General features: G+C 42.1%; 3 protein-coding genes across 8 annotated transcripts in view; 1 reads left to right on the top strand and 2 right to left on the bottom strand.

Moving 5' to 3' along the window:
- Nucleotides 1-305: 305 nt before the first annotated feature.
- LOC125006767 (neuronal vesicle trafficking-associated protein 1-like) lies at nt 306-5,363 on the bottom strand. Its single transcript, XM_047583127.1, has 5 exons — nt 5,181-5,363; nt 4,703-4,856; nt 4,334-4,450; nt 2,628-2,738; nt 306-1,695 (listed from the first exon to the last, which is right to left on the bottom strand). The coding sequence occupies exons 2-5, from the start codon at nt 4,829-4,831 to the stop codon at nt 1,495-1,497; spliced, it is 558 nt and encodes a 185-aa protein (XP_047439083.1). The 5' UTR covers nt 4,832-4,856; nt 5,181-5,363; the 3' UTR covers nt 306-1,494.
- A 2,143-nt stretch (nt 5,364-7,506) lies between these two features.
- The window catches only part of tacc1 (transforming, acidic coiled-coil containing protein 1), a 30,412-nt gene continuing 17,234 nt past the window's right edge, over nt 7,507-20,684 (top strand). For 2 of the 3 annotated variants that reach the window (XM_047583350.1, XM_047583348.1), the window contains exons 1-2: nt 7,507-7,529; nt 8,667-8,829. In XM_047583350.1, the coding sequence (XP_047439306.1) occupies nt 7,514-7,529; nt 8,667-8,829 (179 nt within the window). In that variant the 5' untranslated portion in view covers nt 7,507-7,513. Of the gene's footprint in view, nt 7,530-8,666; nt 8,830-12,257; nt 12,459-20,684 lie in introns of those variants that run through there. The other variant, XM_047583351.1, reaches the window with a different exon arrangement.
- Nucleotides 12,803-20,106, bottom strand: aggf1 (angiogenic factor with G patch and FHA domains 1). 4 transcript variants are annotated; one of them, XM_047583355.1, is made up of 15 exons: nt 20,021-20,106; nt 19,876-19,934; nt 19,189-19,388; nt 18,286-18,385; nt 18,001-18,185; nt 17,747-17,878; nt 17,443-17,640; nt 16,362-16,794; nt 16,111-16,219; nt 15,509-15,560; nt 15,319-15,420; nt 15,075-15,240; nt 13,831-14,110; nt 13,644-13,743; nt 12,803-13,548 (listed from the first exon to the last, which is right to left on the bottom strand). In XM_047583355.1, the coding sequence occupies exons 3-15, from the start codon at nt 19,378-19,380 to the stop codon at nt 13,297-13,299; spliced, it is 2,301 nt and encodes a 766-aa protein (XP_047439311.1). In that variant the 5' UTR covers nt 19,381-19,388; nt 19,876-19,934; nt 20,021-20,106; the 3' UTR covers nt 12,803-13,296. The 4 variants fall into 4 exon arrangements, with proteins under 4 accessions (XP_047439311.1, XP_047439314.1, XP_047439313.1 ...); XM_047583358.1 differs by lacking the exon at nt 16,362-16,794 and adding an exon at nt 17,186-17,255 and having other exon boundaries at nt 13,831-13,952; nt 14,031-14,110; nt 19,876-20,100; XM_047583357.1 differs by having other exon boundaries at nt 13,831-13,952; nt 14,031-14,110; nt 19,876-20,099.

The raw sequence follows: 20,684 nt of genomic DNA, 5'->3' as shown, positions 1-20,684 counted from the left end.
GACTTATGTAATTAAAAAATGATATAAAACATTTCATAATGAATTAGTATGAAAGCCACAACTAAGGAAAAGAAGATATTGGCTCTTGATGGTTCTGCTAATCTGTTTATTAGGATTAACCTCCGTTCTACTGACAGCTTTAAAGTGCTTTAAGAGTTTTTCTCTGAGCTGAACTCTAGGGAACTTGAGCTATTAACGATATTTATTTTCAGCTCTGGAGGAGCTGCAGCAGCGCTGACGAGACTTACTGTTGAACTAACGGCTGAGCGTGTTGCATATAAACGGATTCCACGTGGACGTCTGTGTGAAATGTGGGCACTTTATTTCAATTTTCATTTTACATTTTTATGTAGCAAATGCACTTCAATGGTAATCATTACATCGTTTGAAAAGGTACATAATTTGTGACAGGTTCAGTTAAATGACGAACACGGAAAAAAGCAACGAGACAAGCAACTACTGTCAGATTGTTTCACTACACCAACCTAACTCTAGCATCTGTGACGGTTGAAAACAGCCGCCGATAGTGACGTTAATCAATGCGAAGCATTGCACAATACAGTGGCTTCACTAGCAATGCAAAAAACATTCAGTACGATAGCATAAAATGTATGCTATGAAAAGAAAATAGTAAATCAGTCTCGTGTCAGCAAAGAAAAGCACATGGTGTTCACCAAGAGTTCAAATGAGTGGAAACAATCAACGTCTGTTAAAAAGATCCGATGACTTAAATACTAAAAACCCTTTAACAGGACTATATTCAGAGAGCAGTGTGGGCCGACTCAAAACAACACGATTTAAAACATTTTTTTTTCTTTTCGCTGGTACGTTTTATCAAGTCAAGCCTCAATTTTTCACAATATCATGAAAAGTAAAATATTTTTCACACAGATGGCATCAATGGCAATATATGCTGCAAACTTAGTGAGAAATGTACCACCTGCCTGACCTTCGAGGGGTCTGGCCCGCTCCATCAGGACTACTTCATGTATCGGGAAAAGACGAATCAAAGCCAACTGATTGTTATTGGAGTCGTGCGTGCATGTGAGTTAAACCAAGCGACGCAGACACGAGATGGTTCACAGTCATTTCACAATCTGAGTACTATTGTGAGTTCTGTTACATATGTGTATGTACAAAGACGGTGAGTGTGAGTGTGTGTATCGGTGTTCGTGTGTCTGTGGCCTTTCCTACACAACGATGACCACTCTGTTTTAAAGTGTAAATAAATAACAACATATGCTATTCAAACAAACCGTGAATCCACCCAACTGTAAACCTCACTTTACTTGAAAAATGTTGAAGATTTCCACAGATTTCCTGCTGTGGTGCTCATCAGCTGGCCAAAATGATATCAACAAGGCAGCATTAGCACCTCGGGCAAGAGAAGTTTCACCCACAGAAAGTCACGGGACTCTGAGGTTTGCTTGAATGGCACAACCATATTATTTATCTTTCTGCAGCAGGGGCAGCCACCTCCCGATCCCGGGTCGGTTAAGCCAGTTTCTGGGCAGTCTCCGTCTCCTGCTGGGTGACCTTCTCCTCAGACATGATGGTCATCCACGGAGATACTGACCGAGTGATGGTCTGCTTGGCCATGTTGTAGCGGTTGATGAGGGTAAAGAGGTGTCCGCGGCCCCCAGGGCCCTGAGGGGGGTAGTTGCCGTACAGCCCGGCCGGCATACAGCGCCCTTGCTGCTCCGGAACGAGAGAGTTAACATACGGAGAGATGATAAATCACTCGAGCTGCACAGCGGGTAAGTAATAAGTGAACACAAATGGGGGGCGACATTATGATTCAGGAACATATAAATAAATTCTGCAAAGTAAAAAAGGCTTTTAAAGTGGAGCTGTGCTGTTTAGCATCAGAGCAGAAGAGCACAATATACATTAGGCTCAGCACACGCTAAATCATATTATCTCATTTATACAGACGCCTGTGAAAATGGATTATATATAAAACAAGAAAATACTGCAGTTTTAAAGAGAGAATGTTTAACATGTGATGGGCAGCAGCCACAATGTCGCCACATGTGACACGTGAGCTATGGTGCAAAATGTTAAACAAATAATTACCCAACCTAGGCTGGACAATAAAGTTTTATTCTACTCTGTTCTATTCTGATCTATATATATATAGTCCAATATATCAGACTCTATAATGTGCATTATACATGCTAATACTAGCTAACATACATGCTACAACTAGCTAACCGACATTAGCCGTCATTAGTGCCTAGTGATTATACCAGATCAGTAAGGCTGTGACACCAAAACCACTGTGGTGTGTTTTCTATTAATTTCATTAGGAATAGGAAAATCGTTATGTTTTTACTCTCTAAAAAGTTGCATTGGCTAACCATGTGTGGCAGTAGCAATATGATTAAAATGTCGCCTTCACATTAAGATTAAAAATAAAACAAAAAAACATATCTGAGGAGACAATAAAGAGTTAATCTCACTTAAAAAACTGAAAGTCTAGTTGTAATATGAGCATACCTTTTCTTATATGACTGCTCACGTTAGAGTTATTGGAAACAAAGCTGTTGCAACACAAAGAACAAAGGTCTGCCCGTGATGTTCAGATGTTAACATTTGGACACTGTCACCAACAAAGAGGTGTTTACCGTGTATACGAAGCTGTCAGGACAGGGCTGCTCGTACTGGTAGACCTTGTAGACGACCAAGAACACCACACACACCAGGAAAGCCAGGGCACAGATCACCAGCAAGGTCACCTAAAGGGGATGTGCAACAGTGACTTAATCGGCACAACAAGGCTCGCGGCATATGTGACAGCTCATTTAGACCCGTTATTAAAAGGAAAACCAGTGAGCAGACTGGAACGCTTCATTATCTCTTCATAATGAAGGTTAAACAGCAGCATAAGATTGTAGTATTTAAGTTGAAATACTGATTAGAGAGAAAACAAATGCGTGGATGTGGATACAGGTTACAGCTATGAGATATTCTGCATATCATTAGCCTAATAGCATAACTTAACTTACAGTTAAATATCGATAAAACGTGCTTGCTGAAAATTTGTGGTTTTCCAAAAAAAACGTTCAAATATGACTTAGGCGATTATGCTATCAGGCTAACGATATAGTAACTCAACAAGCAAATGGCTTGTGTGACCATCTGCACAGCCCAGCTCTCACCTCTCAGGGGAGTTATGTAACAGCTACTGGTGTTTCTGGGCAGCAGGAGAGGGAAGAGACGAGGAAGTGTGAGAGAAAACGCCTCAGCACTGCCAAATATGTTAAAAGATGTTCCCGAGTTATTTTTGTGAGAGATCGTGAATTAATTATACGATCATTCGCAGCATTTTTGTAGAATGATGTAGAAGAAATTGGATTTTTTTTTATTATTTTTTTTTTTGGAAACGGCCCCCTCGCTGTTTGTTTGACTACACAGCTGCAACACAGACGCAGTGTGCCGCTACATCATTATTGTGTATATAATGATGTAGAGGACTTTGTGGATGGGGAGCATCCGAGTACTGTTGCCACAGTGAGTGTCAGCACGAGTGAAATTATATTCTTTTTATCTAGCTGGTTGGTTCCTGCAAGGGACATTTTACAGCATGTACAAAGGAAAAGCAACAGGAGTTTATGAGAGAGGCTGTCTGCGATGAAAGGCCTGCCTGCAGCGCTTTCAAAGCGCCGATGTGAGGAGACGAGCCGTGCACTCGGAGACGGCGGTGCACGTCTTCGCCTTTCGGGTGTTTAAGAATTAAAGGTGTGTAAATGAAGCCTGACACGGCATAAAAGGGACGGTTTCACCTGTTGATTTCAAACGTGGAGGGAGAGCATTTCAGCCTCCACGCAGAACACTATGGAGGTTCATGAATTTTAAAGCCAAAGGGTAAGCTGTTTGCAGTTGCAGCTCGGTCACTTGGTTGTGTCTTTGCTTTTTCTTGTACAAAAGCCACGTGTGTTGGCTGTTCCATACGTGCGGAGGTGAGATACGCATCTGCAGACCAGGGGGGCGTTAAAGGAGGTGGGAGAGATGCTGCCATTTGGAGGCCATCGCCATGGCAGCAGCTGAATTAATGAGAGTTTCAGGGCAGGGTGAGGGGAGATGTGGGGGGGGGGGTTAAGTAAATCATTGTGCATTATGTCTCCCTGTGTAGCCTGACAGGATGACATGAAGGAGACCTGAGCGAAGAAGCCGCAACTTGGACTCAAGAGGGAACGTTGTGATGGCAGCTACAAATGTCCGGAGCCGCGGGTGAGACAGCTGCCTCGGGCATGTGCACGTGTGGAAGAGCGTGTTGTAAATGGGGGGTAATGTATGAAGCTCAGACGGCCGGCGGGGACGTTACTCTTACTTTGAGTCGCTCAGATACGCCTTCGATGATGCTTATGGAGAACTCTGCGATTTTGGGAGATCGTAGCTTTCCCTTCTTGCCCTCGCCGTCATAATCTGCCTTTGTTTTCACCACCACCTGGTAGAGAGACACACACACATATGCATGCATGTGATATGATCCAATCACACTGCAGTTGTAGCTTCATGAGGGAAATGAGACTTGGATTAGTGAAATTATTTGCATTTTTAAAGACAGAAACGATAGATGTGCAAAGATATTGGTGACCCTTAATTGCACCAATGGAAATGAAGTACGTTTTTGTTTTTTAAAAAAAGAGACTGGGCCCCTCACTCATGCAATCAATGGAAAAAATATCTAACACCTTACCTTGTCTGGTGGGGGGAACTGCAGCTGACTGGCATCTAATGGTGTTATGAGAGGGATGGTGTCAAATCCGTCTTCAGAAACCACCTTCCCGTTATTTTTCTCGCTGAAATTATTCCCCAGTTTAACCATTTTCCCAGCACGAAGAGACGCCAACCTGGAGGGACAAACGCGCGCTCGTTAATAATGCACGAAAACCTATCGACTCCTATCGATCGTCCTGCCGCTGAATGAAACACACAAACCGTTCGAGAAATCCTAAACGCGTGTTTTGTTTTTCCTTCTGTTTTTTTTTCACCCCACATGTGAAAACAGCAGCACGGATCCAACTAAATGATGCGCACGGTGCGCGGCGCTATGTGGGCCTCCTAAGCACAAAAGCGCAGGAGAGGACGCGCAGTGCTTCGACATAATGGGAATAATGCATCACTGTGGGGGTGACAAAAAAAAGAGGCACGATTTAACGCATCGAAACACTTACCAGCTCAGTCGAGTCGCGTTTTGAATCTGTGCACTCGTCTTGATGGGTTGACTCTATTGTTCCTGCGCTGCTCTGTGTGTGTGTGTGTGTGTTTTTTTTCAGGTGTGACGCAGGCGGTTTGCGAGGAGCTGGTGCACAATATGGCCAGCTGGGGTTGTGCGCCGCGTTGCCTCCGAGCTGGATGCTGCTGCTGGCGTCTGGCTGCACTGCAAGTGATGTAACGTCCTCATCACATCCATAGACACACACACACACACACGCAGGATAGTGGCAGTGAACCCAGGAGCCTGCCGCTACAAAGATTTGAAATGGGAATCACAGTACCATTTATTCGTATGTTTTCATAAAGGATTCTGGTGTAAAAATAAATTATTTATTGTGCAAAAGAACCGCTAGATGTTAGCTTTAGGCTTCTTAACATTAGAGTGTATCCTGCAAAGTAAACCTGTGTCATATTTGCATATTAACTTTGGATATCTTTTATTTGTAATTACAACATTATATCTATTTTCTGACAAATAGCCTGTGTATCCAGTTTGTTTTGGTTACTGGCCGCTTGGTTTTATATTACAACTGATATTTTAATGAAATGTCCCTTGGCTTCACAGAGCTACAGTACAGTTTGTGTCAGCTTGTTGTGTATGCGTTCAGCTCACAGCTTCACTCCTGTCTCACCTTTGGGTCCTTGGTTGCTGTTCTTTCCATCAGCGTCAAAGGTGATCACATGTGAATATTCACATATTCCCTCGTTGCATTTAAAAGGCCAGGGACACAACTATTGCAGTATGTCATGTCATTTGGAATATTTGCAACTAAATGGGCAACATTTAATCACCCTAAAACCTTTCTAATGTGCTTCATAAAAACTGTGTGTGTAGTCCCTTCATCTACTGGCGATATTCTAACCAGATGTACTGACTTCTCTTATATCAGACTTACATTTTATACGCCTTGCCATTGAAGTATGGGAAAAAAAATATGTATTCATTAGTCACAGTCTGGCCACACTCAAATAACCACCTGTTTTATACTTGTTTAAGCCTAAAATACATAATATGACTGGACATATCTCTCATTATGCACATAGCCATGGTGAAGGGAAGCTGGCATGTGACTGCAAATCATCAAGTGGCTTGTTGCCAGGTTACAGTGTGAATAAAAGGAGGTTAGTGAAGGATGCATCAAGTCCGACCTCTGTTAATTCACTGTGAAAAGGTATCGGCGGAAGAGAAAATGTCGATGATCTCATCTCAAACTGAAGTGGAAACCACACCTTTTTAGTCCACTCTTCACTCTACTACAACCTGCAGAGGCTCCGTGCGGCGCCGCTTGCTTAAAGAGTTTTTGATGACTTTATGAATCACAGTCACAAGCTGTCACATTTCCCTCGTGAAACATAGTTAGATGGTGTGGTGAGGAATGACTGTACGGTGACAGAGAATTGAATTGCACCAATAATTCCTTTAGATGTGAAGCAGTGGCTGAGCCGGAGGGAGTAGACTCATGGTAGATAAAGCTATTACGCTGATAATCATTCTGTCCGCATTATGCCAGCCATTTGCTTTAAGTGCATTTAATCTACATTATCACAACTAAACAAAAGGGTTTAACTCTGGTCTCTTTTGGAACCCATTACTTTTCATAATGCGTCATTATTCTTTTATTGGCTTTAGGCCTGTCAGTGGGTGTTGCAGGGCAGTTGTAGTGAATATGTTCTTAATGCCTCTGTGGAGCAGCAGCAGCAGCAGCCTCTGCAGGTAGCTTTTCCACAGAGATTGATAAACTGCCTTGGCCTCAATACCTGCATGGTGTAACCTCAGCAGGCTGCTGCATGTGCTGATTTAAAACTTTGACTGTCAGAAGCACGCAAAGCATAACACAGCAATGTGTTAGTCATATACTATCAAGTCAAGCTGTTGTTAGTTATGTATTTTAATCACAACGGCAGATGTTTCTAGTATGTTGAGGTTTTCTGCTGCAGTTGCATTCTCGTGAAAAGACACTAGAGGGAGACACCAGCTCATTGATGTGTAACTACACTCTGTATATAGAATAGAATAGAATAGAATAGAATAGAATAGAATAGAAAAACCTTTACTTGTCCCACATTGGGGAAAATGCAGTTTGCAACATTATGCTTCGGGGCAGAAAAATAACAACAATAAAGAGTGGACTGTGTAAAAGATAAATAATAAGATAAAGATAAGGAGAGAAAAGTAGAATACAATTAAAAAATGTTTAAGTATTGGCATTTATACAAAATGCAACAAAAGTATAGAAGGTATGCACTGACGTCACTGACCCCCGGGGCCACGCCCCCTGAGTGGCAAAACATGGTGAAATGTAGCGGTAAGTACAGCGAGATCGGGAAAAATGGGGATTATCAGATCTAATTAAGGGCAGTTGAACTCGACAATGATCCACACGAACTAGTATGGATTTGGAAAAAGTGGATTAGTCTCAGATTCAGTTAGTTTTAGTTAATTTCAGTTACATACAAATGTAGCTAAATAAAAGATGCTAATGCTAGCGGAGCTTTACTGAGAAGTAACATTAGCCATACGATACTGTAACGTCTGACCGGACGTTAAAAGAATGACGAGGAGTGTTCGCAAATATTCCGTTTATTGTTTTTATTGTTATGGTCTATATGGTTGGGACTGAAATTGTTACTGTCAGCGCCGAAACAACAACATGGACGAACGTGACCTAAGAAGCAACTTAAGGTATGGCTTCATCTAAAAATACAGCATCAGTTAATATTACCTGAAACACTAAATGTGAACCACAACACCAGGTTTCTGCGCCTGGATTCCAGTTGTTTTATTCGTAATGCAATGAATCTGTAAAAATATATCTCCGACTACTTTTCACATCTGTTGGAACAGTCAATCGCACAACATCTCTTCACGCTTTTTAAATTAATTTTACAGTTTAGACGCTATCAAAGCCTGTGGTTCAAACTAATGCTGCTAATCTCCATGATCAACTGTCACTTTTTTGCCACTCAGTGGCCGTAACCATGGAGACTTCACGGGCTGTGACGTCACGCGTATACCCTTTATATTGATCAAAGTGTGTTGATTCTATTTTGTGCGATCCCAGTTATTACTGCAGCCACTAAAACTGTTAAATTATGATACCAAACTGTGTGTTTCTTTAAACTGGCCGAACAAAAAGGCACCAGGAAAATTAGATTTTTAACTATACTGGTTATCTAGACTAAATAATTTCCTGTGTGAACTTAATAATGATTATTATCACCTTATACTGAGAATCATTCTGGCCAGCTTCCTCAAAAAGTTTAAGACGGAATTACCAACGAAATTCTTGTGTACAACGTCCCTTTTCCATCTAGATGTAGTGCGTCTGGACTGCGGTGGAGTGTGACTGAACCATATATAGCGCTGTAACTGCTGTGTCTTTAAAAACCCATTCTGTTCTTGGCTCCCTGCCCAGAAAGTTTATTTCCCATTTCCCATCCAGCCACATGGACTAAGCTCCGCCACGCAGAGCGAGGGAACAAGACTTTTCACTCAGTAAGCGGCAACTCCACACAGCCTCAACACGGGACGTCTGTCTTTGACATCCACTGCTCCGCGAAGGACTCAAACCTCCCAGCAGATCTGTCGGTCCTCGGAGAAGTGAGGTAAGATTCACACTCTGAGCTGCACCGTTATTCATGACACTAAACGGTTTTGTGTAGGGTACATGTTTGATTTTGTTTTGCGCTAACTTCTGGACGAGCGCGTCAGGTGACTCACTGAATGTGCTGTGTCGGGTTTAAAGGTCCTGCTGCCATGCGGGGAGCTATTGTCTTTGGCATGAAAACAAAAGCCTCTTTTCACAAATCTATAATTCCCCTCTCTAGTCAACCCAGCAGTTTGCGTGCGTGTGTGTGTGACACATTAATGCTTCTCTTGTGGAAACCTGCTTCAACAGGCAGGTCGCGGAAAGACCGATTTGTTTTTGCTCTCGAGGAAGAATTAGTAACAGAGATTTTAACTGGAAGAATGTCGACAAGAGCTGTAAGAATCAGGCTTGAGAGTTTGTCCTGTTTCACGTTTTCACAGTGGGCAGCAGTAACCAGTCAGACTGATGCTCTGGTTGAATGAACAGGCGCTGAGGTGCTGACGTAATGAGCATAGTGAGATGTTTTTCTATAAACTGCCTGGTTTGTTTTTGTAGTTGACATGCACAGAGGCGGTATCATGGGAGAAACTGGGGCTGCTGAGGTTTTCTGACGGATTTTCTGGGAAGATGAGGTCAGAGGGAGACACACCCAGAGGCTCCGGCTGGGAGCAGGAAAGGCCAGCAGTGGAAGACATTCAAGCAGTGCCTTTTACTGAGTCACTCGCCAGGAGGAAGTCATAGTTTGGTTGGAATGTCCATTCAGTTTGGAGAACTTGAGTCAAAGACACAAACAGAAGTGAGAGCCTTGATGAGGTTACGTAATGCTGTTACGCAAATAGTCATTTGGTTTTCAATATTGTGAGAGCTCGTTTCCTTATGTGAACAATGTATTGATGCTGGAATGTTATTGGAATGAGACTTATTTCCTCTTGGCCCCAGAAAAAGCCTGTGAACTTTGTGGAAGCAGTTAAACCCCCGCTTCCTGACTTTTCCTCTCTTCGTTTGAAAATACCTCTTTTGAGTCACAACTAAGTTTCAAAATTGTATAATAATAGTACGTTTTCTGAGGGCCAGGGAGCTGCGTTGTCTTTTGAAGAAGGCTCAGATTCAGCTGTGTACGCGGACGTGACCGGGGCGGAAGCAGGGGAGGCGCACGGGCGACGTTGAGTCAACACAGGGCTGCTTCTCTTGTCACTTCTGGTCTCATGCCTTTCAATGGGCTCACAGGCACATGCAGAGATTGGGATAACACGAAGTCGCAGAATGAACACAAACACTCGTGGTGTGGTCAGAGTGGAGCGAAAGGTTGACTCTGGCTGATTTACTGCATTACTCTGTTAATAAGAGAGGAAACCTGAGAAACTGCATGTGACTTCACTAACAAACATCGTTACGGTCAAATGCGTGCTCGTTGCTTCTCAAGTTAGGGTTTATTTTCCTTTCTGTCTATGAATAATATATTTGAATCACCAGGCCATGTAGAAACATGGCCTTCTGTAGCAGAGGAAGGCCTCCGGTGTGTTTGTACACCTATCGTCTGCATTTTGTGACTATCATCACTCACCCTGTCCACTGCTGTTTACGTCCATGATACAGTGTGATACGACACAATGCAATATGACGGGGATCTTCAACGTTTTTCAGGCCAAGGACCCCCAAACTGAGATTAAGTAGGGACCCCCTACCGACTATATGGCTTCTATATTAAACTCGGCCTAGTGCTATTTATAAATATACATTATTGTGATTTTGCATTAAATTTTAAGCTATTCAAATGATACACAGATTTCACCTGGGGACTGAGTAGGATAATATGTGATCTTGTGGTTGGCTGAACAGTGACGGGGGCGGGGACGGGGCCTACTGCATACAGGAGGCCTAGATTGACAGGTCTACTAGTGTCGCGCTCTGTGTGAAACAGTGCGTTGTTGAGACAGCTCCTGTATCATTGAATGAGAGTGGACTGAAAGATAACGTCTTCTGCCTCCATTTATCCCTTTACTACAACATGTTGGATTCATGTTGATGTGTATTTAAAGAAATTTAAATTTGTGGGGAAAAAATATTTATATACTGTATAAAAAATGTCTAATCAACCAAAGATTTTACAGCCGTGGATCAGTCCACAGACACTTGATGGGATCTAATGAATTTGAAGGACAGGCCAAGACCTTGTGCTGTTTTTCAGGTTTTTATTATTATTTTTTATTATTATCTGTTCCTGAACTGTCTTTGTGTGTGTGCATCTTACTGGAGATCGAATTTAATTTTTTTAATTTAGCTATATTTATTGAAAAGAAAGACTGAGCATTGAATTGAATTTGTTGAATTTAATTTAATCAGAATTTTTTAGTGTGTTTGTTCTAAATTTATTGATTTAATTTAATAAACTGGACATAGAAGAATCTAATTACAAAACAAAATCCCTCAATTCATCATCCATAAATAGGTCATGTCAGTCAACAAGATTAAAAGCTGTTGGACACTAGAAACTCTTCTCCCTCTGATGCAATGTCGGATGCAAACGCCAGCTTTTTGAAGTCTGTGTGTCTGGTTGCATCGACACGGAGCAATGAGTGGAATGAGAGAGGGGCTGACCTCTTCTGGCTCCTTGACCCTCGGCCCATGAACGGCTCAGAGCCAGAATCCACTGCGAACAAGGCGTCTATACAAGTTAGGCACGGCAGTGGTGGTGTTTTACTGTGTAAAATGTTCTCAAAACGCTCATCCTTGTTTCTCGCCAAAATTATCCAAGGGATGTGTCTCGTAGCAGACTTGAAAACATAAAAGCATCTATCTCGCGTGCATATTTAAGTAGATTATTATTAAAGTGCGTCTTGGAGAAGGATTATACCTAAACATTGTTTCAGCTCCAACTTGTGACTTGTCTCCACTTGCTTGCCACAGTTCAATTCAAGGAGAAAGCGTTGCCTCGGGAGGGAAAGTATATTCTTACCGCAAGATTAATTTGAACCGGTGTCGCTTATGTCGTACAAATTGCACAACCGCTGTGTGCAAATCATCTTAACGGGCCTTCAATATGCCCAACAAAAAAAAAACAAAACAAAAAGCTTAATTATTATTATTGTAGTAAACATGCCAAGAACGCGACTTAAATCAGATGACTTATTCCCCAATGGATTCACATGTTATGCATTATGACTTCTGGAAAAACTACACTATGAACAGCACTTGAAAGAACAGTAGCTCTGTGTTCTTCTGCAGCGTCAGGAACTGGTCAAGCCAGATCTCTCAAAAGCCCTGAACCACATCCCACTTTATCTCATGACTCACAATATCTTTTTATGGCTTGAGACTTTCTACCCAAAACAAGCAGGCTTCAGAGGACAGAAGCCGATCCCTCCCAGTTGTATTGCGCCACAGGATCGCACATCTTTTGTCTGGTAAAGTGCAGTTAGGTTGAGGGAGGAGACTTTGGAGTTGTAAAGCAGAGGGAGGGAGGATCCACCTGTCAAGGCAGAAGGAATCCGACTGCAGAGCGATACTGTTACCTACCTACCGAGCTGTCCCCGAGGCATCCGTCCGTCGACCGGAGGGAAGAGGGAATATCAGGATGGGTGGCACGATAAGTCAGAAGAAAGGCGGCAGGCAGGCCAGCACGAGGAGTTATTCCAACAGTGTCACGTGAGTTTTATCACTCACCTGTTTGATTGCAGAGCACGCGTCTGCTCGGTTCATTTTCATATTTATGAGAAGTTTTGTAATAATGAAACGCGAGCGAGAACGTTCAAACATCATTGCACTATACCGTGTTTCCTGCGTGAGACTGAACCTCTCTTCAAACGTAAAGTCGCGTACACATGCAAATATTCACACGCCCACAACATGAACTCGGAGATAAGATGGACTGTTAACAGCGTCTGCTCCCTAGACTCACACAGGTATCTGTTGGCCCCGCGCCTTTTAGCAAACACTTCGAAAAATCTAATGTAATCTGACGTTATATAATAATAAAAAAAACAAACGGGTACAGTAAGTTGAACAAGTTTAATGTGCCACTTTCTTTTTTTAAAAAATAACAAAAAAACAAAACAAAACATGTTTTTGTACATCAGGGACTGGTTTAACACGATCGGTTATGGTGTTGCCTGAACAGATCCACAGTTGTTTCATTACAGCATGATCTCATTGTGAGAAATATAGCTCCACCGTGTCAATATTTGCTAGAGGCGAATTATGTCCTCTTTGTACATGGAGGCCACGGTGGAAGCTCTGCACCGTCGCTGCAGTTCAGTTGTTTTCTTGTGAGTTTTTCTAGAATAAACGCAGACGAGAGGATTTGTTACCGGTCACGGTTTGTTATCACGGTCACATATTATGGTCTCTTCATAACTAAGAGGTACGAGAGGAAATCAGGTCAGACTGAACCGGCTGCTGCAGACTTCAAAGGTGTTTCCTCTCCGAGGAGATAATGAGGCTCCTTGCGCTGATGCCGGTGCGTTAAGCTCTCACTTTTAAGCTCCTAACTTTGTCCGCTCGTTTCAGAGCTCGTTTGTTTCGTGGCGTCCGTCTCTTCTGATCTGACCCAGGCTTTAGGTGGCTGGCTCGTCTGTGTTTTGGCTGGCGGCGTGTCCGGCTGGCACGAGTCGGCGAACCTCTCGCGCGCTTTCTCCCAGTTCTTCTGGGACCTCGATTTGGTCAGCGACGCTTCGTCGAGAGACATGGCGGCACCTGCCCCCAAACCCGACTGAGCCTTTCTGATTTTCAGCTGAATCTGTGAACGAGGGAGCGGAAATTTTTTTTTTTTTTTAGTTGCTTTGCATAAAATTAAAAGAGAACCACCAGGAAAGAAGGAGCAGATTGTCTCACCGGGTTTTTCATTCCTGTTCCCTCTTTACCCAGTCCCTCTCCTTTCTTCCATCCCATCTTCTCCAGCATCTTCCGTCCTTTATTGACTTCACTGATCTCCCTTTAAGAAAGTGAGACGTAACACATGATCACCACTTGAATCTGCTGTTTCCCTTCAGCAGCCATTAGGAGTTAACTCTCCACTTACTCGTGAACAGAAGCCGGTGCATCATCTCGTTGGAAAACACCTTCACTGCCCACGGTCTGACGCCGAGACTCGGCTCGGTCCTTGTATTTAGAGTTCTTCGTGGCTTTGGTCTCCTCGTTGCTCTGCATAGAGAAATGCACCGAAATGACCGAATGCACGACAAAAACTAGCGTTGAAGCTGCTGCCTCTTTAACACTCACTTGGAGGCCGTATTTGGCTTTCATCTGCTTCAGCTCTTTCTGTCTCAGTGACTCTTTGTCCTCCTTGGTGAGGGTGGGACCTGTGGGAAACGCCAGTGAAAACTTCAGCCCTGTGGTACTTTCACTCTCACGTCATCTCATATAAGGGCGGAGGAGGAACGGATTTAACCTCCTGAGACCTGAGCTTTTGTTTGGTGTGCATTTTTAATTTCTCTTTATTCGGGATTAGTAGAACTATAAAAACTAAGCGTCGTCTTTGATCATCACCAATATGTAATGAAACATAAATTCTCATTGCTGTCACAATGTCCTCAATCGAGTACTTGCTAATTAGTGAAGTTATATCTTATTACTATTGATAGAATTTGCGTGCCATATTAATATATATTATTAACACTTTTACAGCTATTTTTAAGAAGAAGACATTTTTTGGCCTTAGGACCTCATGGTTTTTGCTAAATCTGACACTGGGAAAAAAATAATGATGCATCAAAATCAATGTTGCTTCCAATCATTGACCCATCAGAGTCCCTTAAAACAGTGATTAGCAAATATTCAGTGAAATGTGTTTTATGAAAATTATTAGAATTTTTTATTTTTTTGCTAAAATGTCTGGAGTGTGGTGAACATATTGACCTCTACAGGGTTAAAAACAAACAAAAAATAATTATTATTTTATATGAATAGTGCAGGCTGAAGTAATTCTAAAAGATTGAGTTTTTTAAAGTGGAAGAAATATCAATATCTAACACTTTTATAGCAGTTTTTAGGAAGTGGCCATTTTTTGTCACCAGGGAGAAATGTGTAAGTGTTTTTAAGGAGATCCTAGAGTTAAACTACAAAAGTTAAGCATAAACAAGCAAGTTTCAACTGTAAAATTGAGGTTTTGTACCTTGTCCACTTTTGTTACGTGGCCGCTATCAAGTTTTTACACCAACTAGTATCTAGTTATGAGGATAAAACTTAAACTGAAGCAGAAAAAGAAACTGCCACATACCTAAAACGCAGCGTCTCAGGAGGTTTAACCAGTAAAATTATCCTCACCAGTCCTGTCCTCCCTCTTGTGCTTGCTGAGGTGAGCCATCACCTGACCGGGCTCGCAGCCGTCACAGGTGTCGGTCCCTGAATGGATGTGGAAGGACAGCACAGTCTCTCCCATCTTCACCTCGTCGCCGTGCATCAGCGCGTGTGGATCACACTTGGTTTTGGGCTGCGGGAGAAAGACTCACTGTGAAGCTGGAAGTTTTTAACCGTTTAGCTGAGCCGACTGAGGCGCAACGACACCGACCTGCAGGATTCGGTTGCCGTTGATGACGGTTCCGTTCTGGCTGCCCTGGTCCACCAGCACGTAGCTCTGCAGCTCCTGCTCAAAGTACACCTCTGCGTGGAACTGCAACACATTCAACGTTTAGCGGAGTCACAAAACCCGGCATGAGACAAAAGAATCATTTTAATCTCTACGTGAAGAGGAGAGGCACCTTGCTGACTCCCATTTCCGGTATTCGGATTGCGTGGTCCATATCTTTCTCTCTGCAAACACAAAGACAGCGTGTTGTCTTCAAGGAGTTTGCTGACCCATCATATACAGAGATCAAATCATTTTACTACTGCTTGCATGCTCACAGAGGGAAGTGTTTTTCACTCTAACTTAAACCACAAGTCTTCAACAGGGGGGTCGCAAAATCTTTGGTTGATTAGACATTTTTTATCTATATTTTTTTTTAATTTCCCCACACAAATTTAAATTTCTTTAAATACACATTAACATAAATCCAACATGTTTTAGTAAAGGAATAAGGGACAACTTAACATTAAATGCAAAATGATAATAATCGATATTAATAAATAGCACTAGGCCAAGTTTAATATATAACACATATAGTAGGTAGGAGGTCGCTGCTTAATCTCTCCATCAGTTTGGGGTTCCTTGACCTGAAAAACGTTGAAGGCCCCTGACGTAAAGCCATTCAGCACCAATGTTTCCCACTGTGGCAACACCGTCTAAAACACTCCCCCACTTTGAATGTACAAAACCCTGTATTGAGATGGGACTCAATCAGAAAAAAAAAAGAGCACAAACCTGCCGATTGTGGCTAGAGAGTCGGCCGTGATGATGAACAGAGTGCCCACCTGCAGCACCGGAGACCTGACTACAGTCACTCTCACACAGGGAGGCCAAATATCTTTAGCTGCAAGAAAAATAAACGGCGTCAGCGCCAGAGTTTGGAAAAAGTGACGTTCTAATTAGCGGCAGGTTACCACCAGATTAAATCCCTGAATTAGCCCATGTGTCCTGCACACATGTCAAACACAGCTCGTTTTTGCTCTCACCTTCTTCGTGCTGTGTTTCCATTTCTAACTCTAGACCATCTTCAGAGGGAGAGCTCGAAGACGATGAGAACGAAGGTGTAGACTCTTCTTTATCCGACTCTGTGATCTCCCCCTCCTCTGGTTCACTGTTCCCCTCCGACTCATCGCTCTGAGATGTTTTCTTTTTCTTTTTGGGCTTTTCTGACTTGGATTTCTTCCGTTTCTTCCTCGACCTTCCCTTATCGTCATGGTGAGAACCATTCTTCTGCCTTTTCTTCTTTGGCGAGGATTTGTCTCGGTCCTCCCGACGTTTAGAGTCTTTTTTACGCCGAGCCACGTCTGGACTGCGAGACCTTCGATTTGACTTTCGCGATTCTGCGTTCTTCTTAGCTGTTTGCCGTTCTACCCACTCAGTTTGTTCTTCTTCCAACTTTACATCATCGAATTGGGGTTCCTGCCGTCAGACAGTCAGCAGTGAGACGACCATCTCAAGTGACAGCGGGTCAGCTGACTTTGTTGTGTAGATCCCAAATATTTTAGCATATAATGTGAATGCATGGTCTCAGTCTTCAAATACAATTCACTACGGACGTTCCCCAGATTATTTAACAGGACAATCCTCTGTGATCTAGTTATTGTTTTATGGTTTATGACAGTTGTTTTACTGCGCTGTAATCTATGATGTTTATCCAACACAACAGGACTGAATGATGGCAACAACAATTTTGGAATTGGTGTGTGAAGTGTCTTCTCAAATTTAAACAGAGATAAGGAGCTGTTTAAAATAAGACTTAGGTGGAAATGGTTTAGAAATACTGTTATATATTATGTATTAAAAGATGTACCTCGGTAAGAAGCAGTTTTCCAGTAAGAGGAAATCTTCATTTTAGCCAAAGAGTTAGTCACCTCTTGCACCTACAGTAGGTCAGAGGAATAATATTTTAGTCAACTGGCCTTGCATCGATTAAAAAATGAGAATTTAAGTATCTGAAGACTGAGACCAAAACGACAAGAAATTTAAGGGAAACTACATTGTCAAAAGTCAGCTATCCACCACCAACAAACATTTTAAGTGTCACTAAAATATCTAGCAGTTACATACCCTGTCATCCTGGTGAGTTTTCTTGACCCATTTCTTCACTTTTCTGGCTTTCTTGTCAGCAGCATTGTTTTCTTGGCAAGTCTCAGCACTAGTCTGTGCAGCCGGAACCTCGATCCTAGAATGAAACTGGTATTTCCCACTCTCTGCGTCGTAGTAGTAATAAATGCCAGTGTTGGCATCGTAGTATAACTGACTGGCCTGAGAGGGAAAAAAAACATAAAAGATGATTACAAATGTGTGTAAAAACTGGCAAACTGCATATATATATATATATATATATATATAAGAAAAACTGCTGACAAACCGAGTCATAGTAGAAGCCCGTGCTGTGGTCGTAATACATCCCAGTATTCTCATCAAAGACGAAGCCAGTTTGTGTCATAGCCTCTTCAGCGGTGGCCCTCAACAAATCAGCTATGGACGCTGGATCACCTTCCTGAAACAGATGCGATTCAACAGTTCAATTTCTACATCGATAGCTGCGTAAATTTACAACAAAAACAACAGCAACTAATAAATAAATACTGTGACTAACTAATGAGGCCTCATAAAGTACACCTCTGTTGTGACTGCGACACTGCCGTCTGGTTGAGCCGGCACGTCTGCAGCTGCTGCTTCATTTGGTGTTGAAACTTCTGCTGCCTCGCTGCAGTCAGCAGCTTCCACCGCTACGTCCACGTGCTCCTGAGTTTCTGCCTCCTCTGGGTTCTGACAGTAGCCTCCATAGTAGTAATTGTAATAATCTGCAGACGAATATTGACACGTTTGTTAATCTTTGGTCTCTTTTTTTTTTGGTACTTGATCTCCCAGTTTAATTTAATGAAGGAACACCACGTAACTCACCATTTTCCGTCCACACGTATTCCTCTGTCTGAGTTTCAGTGCTGACTCTTTCTTTGTCTTTCTTCTTCCGTTCGTGAATCTCTGCACTCAGCTGGTCAACCTGAAGCGATGCATTTTTTAGATTAATTCAAGCTCTAGATGTTCTGTATTAGTCCAAGAAGTCAAACTAATTAGATGCTGGCCACCATGTCGAGAAACCCCCACAACCCTTAAGACAAAAAACTAAAACACTTATTTGACCTAATTGGCACAAATCTTTTGGGTGAACGACCAGAGGTGATTTTTTTTCCCAAGTCCATATTTGTTAGGATCAGGGTACGACGCAAACAGAAATTTCAATAAAACCACTGCCTGTAAAATGAAAACACAGTCGAATCATCAGCTCTCTCAGTTATTTGAGACAGATGCCTAATACTACATCGTTCATGAAACTAAGGTTTAGATCATATTAAAATGCAATTTGTTTTCAGTGGTGTATCTAATGAACTGGCAGCTGTATGTATTCCAGGTTTTTTTTTATTTGTCATTCGCAATCATACAGAAGCACAAGATGGAATGAAATTATGTTCTCAGGTCCCTGATTGTTTCCTATAACTAACTATACAATATAGGTACTAAGTAATAAATAAAAACAGTATAGATAAAATAAAATAAGTGATAAATGAAAATAGAAAACAGCAACATAGCAGCATTTGTGGCAAGTTTGTGCAAAATAGCGTGAGTTTGTACAATTCACACAGCACCATCAGAGTGTGGCATAGCACCATGTGTATAATAAACATTTATATTTTGAAATGTGCAGTTTTAGATGTTCATTAGCTCTGAAACAACTTCGTGTCATATGTACAGTCAATCAGATGAAAACAATAATGGTAGATTTTCGTAGAGTTATCATGTGCTGACCTGTTTCCTCAGGTCTTCGTTGTAGGTCTCGGTGCTCCGCTGGAGTCTCTCAGACTGGCTCAGTTGCTTCTGTAGCTTGGACAGCTCGGCCCTGCACTCTTTCAGCTCTTGCTTCAGAGACTCAACTTTCAGACGGAGCTGAGCCTCTTCAGGCTCCGGCTCCTTTTCTCCTGGGCCGTCTTCGTTCTCCATTAGTTAAACTAAAAGTGAGAGCGTTCACCAATCAGTTCAGTTTGTAAGGAGGCAGCAAGATAAGATGAAGATAAGATCACCCTCCTAAAATAATGGCCTGTCATTTATTTGACGAAAGGATTTTTAATAATTAATACCATACATTCAATATGTGATTCATTTTTTTTTTTTTTTTAAATGTCATGGGCCATTATTTCAAGATAAGATAAGCCTTTATTTACCCACAATGGGGAAATTCACGTTGTTAGCAGCACCGGTACAGAAACATTCAACACTCACATGTAGCTGGACTATGTATGGAAGAAAAAAAATGGAGGACATTACAGTAACCGCGGTTAAGGGGCGCTAGCGTATCAACCTATCCACATATTTATCACCGACTAAACTATACATTCAACACCCTCCATCAAGCAAATATACTAAAATTTGAATTACTCGACACAGCTCTATTCCAACGACATCAAGTAGCGTAAATACTTCTCCATCTCTTCTTACCGTGTGCTTGGTTTTCGTCTTGGCAGTGACTTATTTGACAGCGCGGCACATGAACCGACCTGAAAGTTGAAAATAAACATCTTGTCACTACGCTGCATGTTCGACACAGCCCAGTACATGTTTTTGATGATAATTAGACAGTTACAGTTATGACCGTGGAAATGTTTACAGTCCACCCTGTTCACGACCGCCATTTACTACTCGCTAAAATACGTCACGGCGGAAGTATTTCTTCTTCGGGGTTGGCGGACCTCTCATTTGTCTGTAGAAGAACTTTACCGCCACCTAACGACATATGATATTATAACCACTTAACTCTTTATAGGACGTTCAGTGAAATACTAAATTTCAAACCTAGAGTGTTATTGTAGGACATAGAAAATTTTCCATTTTCATGGATAAAATTAAGTTATTATATATGGTTTCCTGTCCTTAAATGGTAAACAAATGTAAACATGTATTAAGATCATTAGAAACTAAAGTGCAGATTCAGACTCATGTCAACATACACATTATCAAATTAGACAACATTTGACCACTACTTCGTGGAACCTAATAAAATTTTGTCTTGATCTTCGCTGACTGGATGGGTCAAAAAACCTCACTGAAAGACGCAGAGCCTCAATTTAACATGTGTGTGGAAGTTTCCACATATGGCCTCTTGCCCTTGAGAGGGTTAATCAGAATCAGAAAAGTGTTTCATTGTGAAGTGTGGTCACAGACACTTTTCTATTACAGTGTAGTACTTTGCAATTTTTGTACGTGAAATTTGCTAAGATCCAGCAACCCCCTAGTGAGGATAAGCGGTA

Source organism: Mugil cephalus, chromosome 4 (genome assembly GCF_022458985.1).
Source record: "Mugil cephalus isolate CIBA_MC_2020 chromosome 4, CIBA_Mcephalus_1.1, whole genome shotgun sequence".
Lineage (NCBI taxonomy): Eukaryota > Metazoa > Chordata > Actinopteri > Mugiliformes > Mugilidae > Mugil > Mugil cephalus.
Note: the sequence above shows the minus strand (reverse complement) of the source record. Positions and strands in the feature narration are given on the sequence as shown.

What these genes read in the sequence shown, in the direction of transcription:
- LOC125006767 (XM_047583127.1), bottom strand. Translation starts at nt 4,831, where the DNA reads ATGGTTAAACTGGGGAATAATTTCAGCGAGAAAAATAACGGGAAGGTG. An exon ending in GCGTATCTGAGCGACTCAAA is followed by an intron (nt 2,739 to 4,333) that starts GTAAGAGTAACG and finishes CATCCCCTTTAG; the next exon opens with GTGACCTTGCTGGTGATCTG. An exon ending in CTGACAGCTTCGTATACACG is followed by an intron (nt 1,696 to 2,627) that starts GTAAACACCTCT and finishes GTTCCGGAGCAG; the next exon opens with CAAGGGCGCTGTATGCCGGC.
- aggf1 (XM_047583355.1), bottom strand. Translation starts at nt 19,380, where the DNA reads ATGGAGAACGAAGACGGCCCAGGAGAAAAGGAGCCGGAGCCTGAAGAG. An exon ending in ACGGCAACCGAATCCTGCAG is followed by an intron (nt 15,241 to 15,318) that starts GTCGGTGTCGTT and finishes TTTCTCCCGCAG; the next exon opens with CCCAAAACCAAGTGTGATCC. An exon ending in GAACAGGAATGAAAAACCCG is followed by an intron (nt 13,549 to 13,643) that starts GTGAGACAATCT and finishes CCTCGTTCACAG; the next exon opens with ATTCAGCTGAAAATCAGAAA.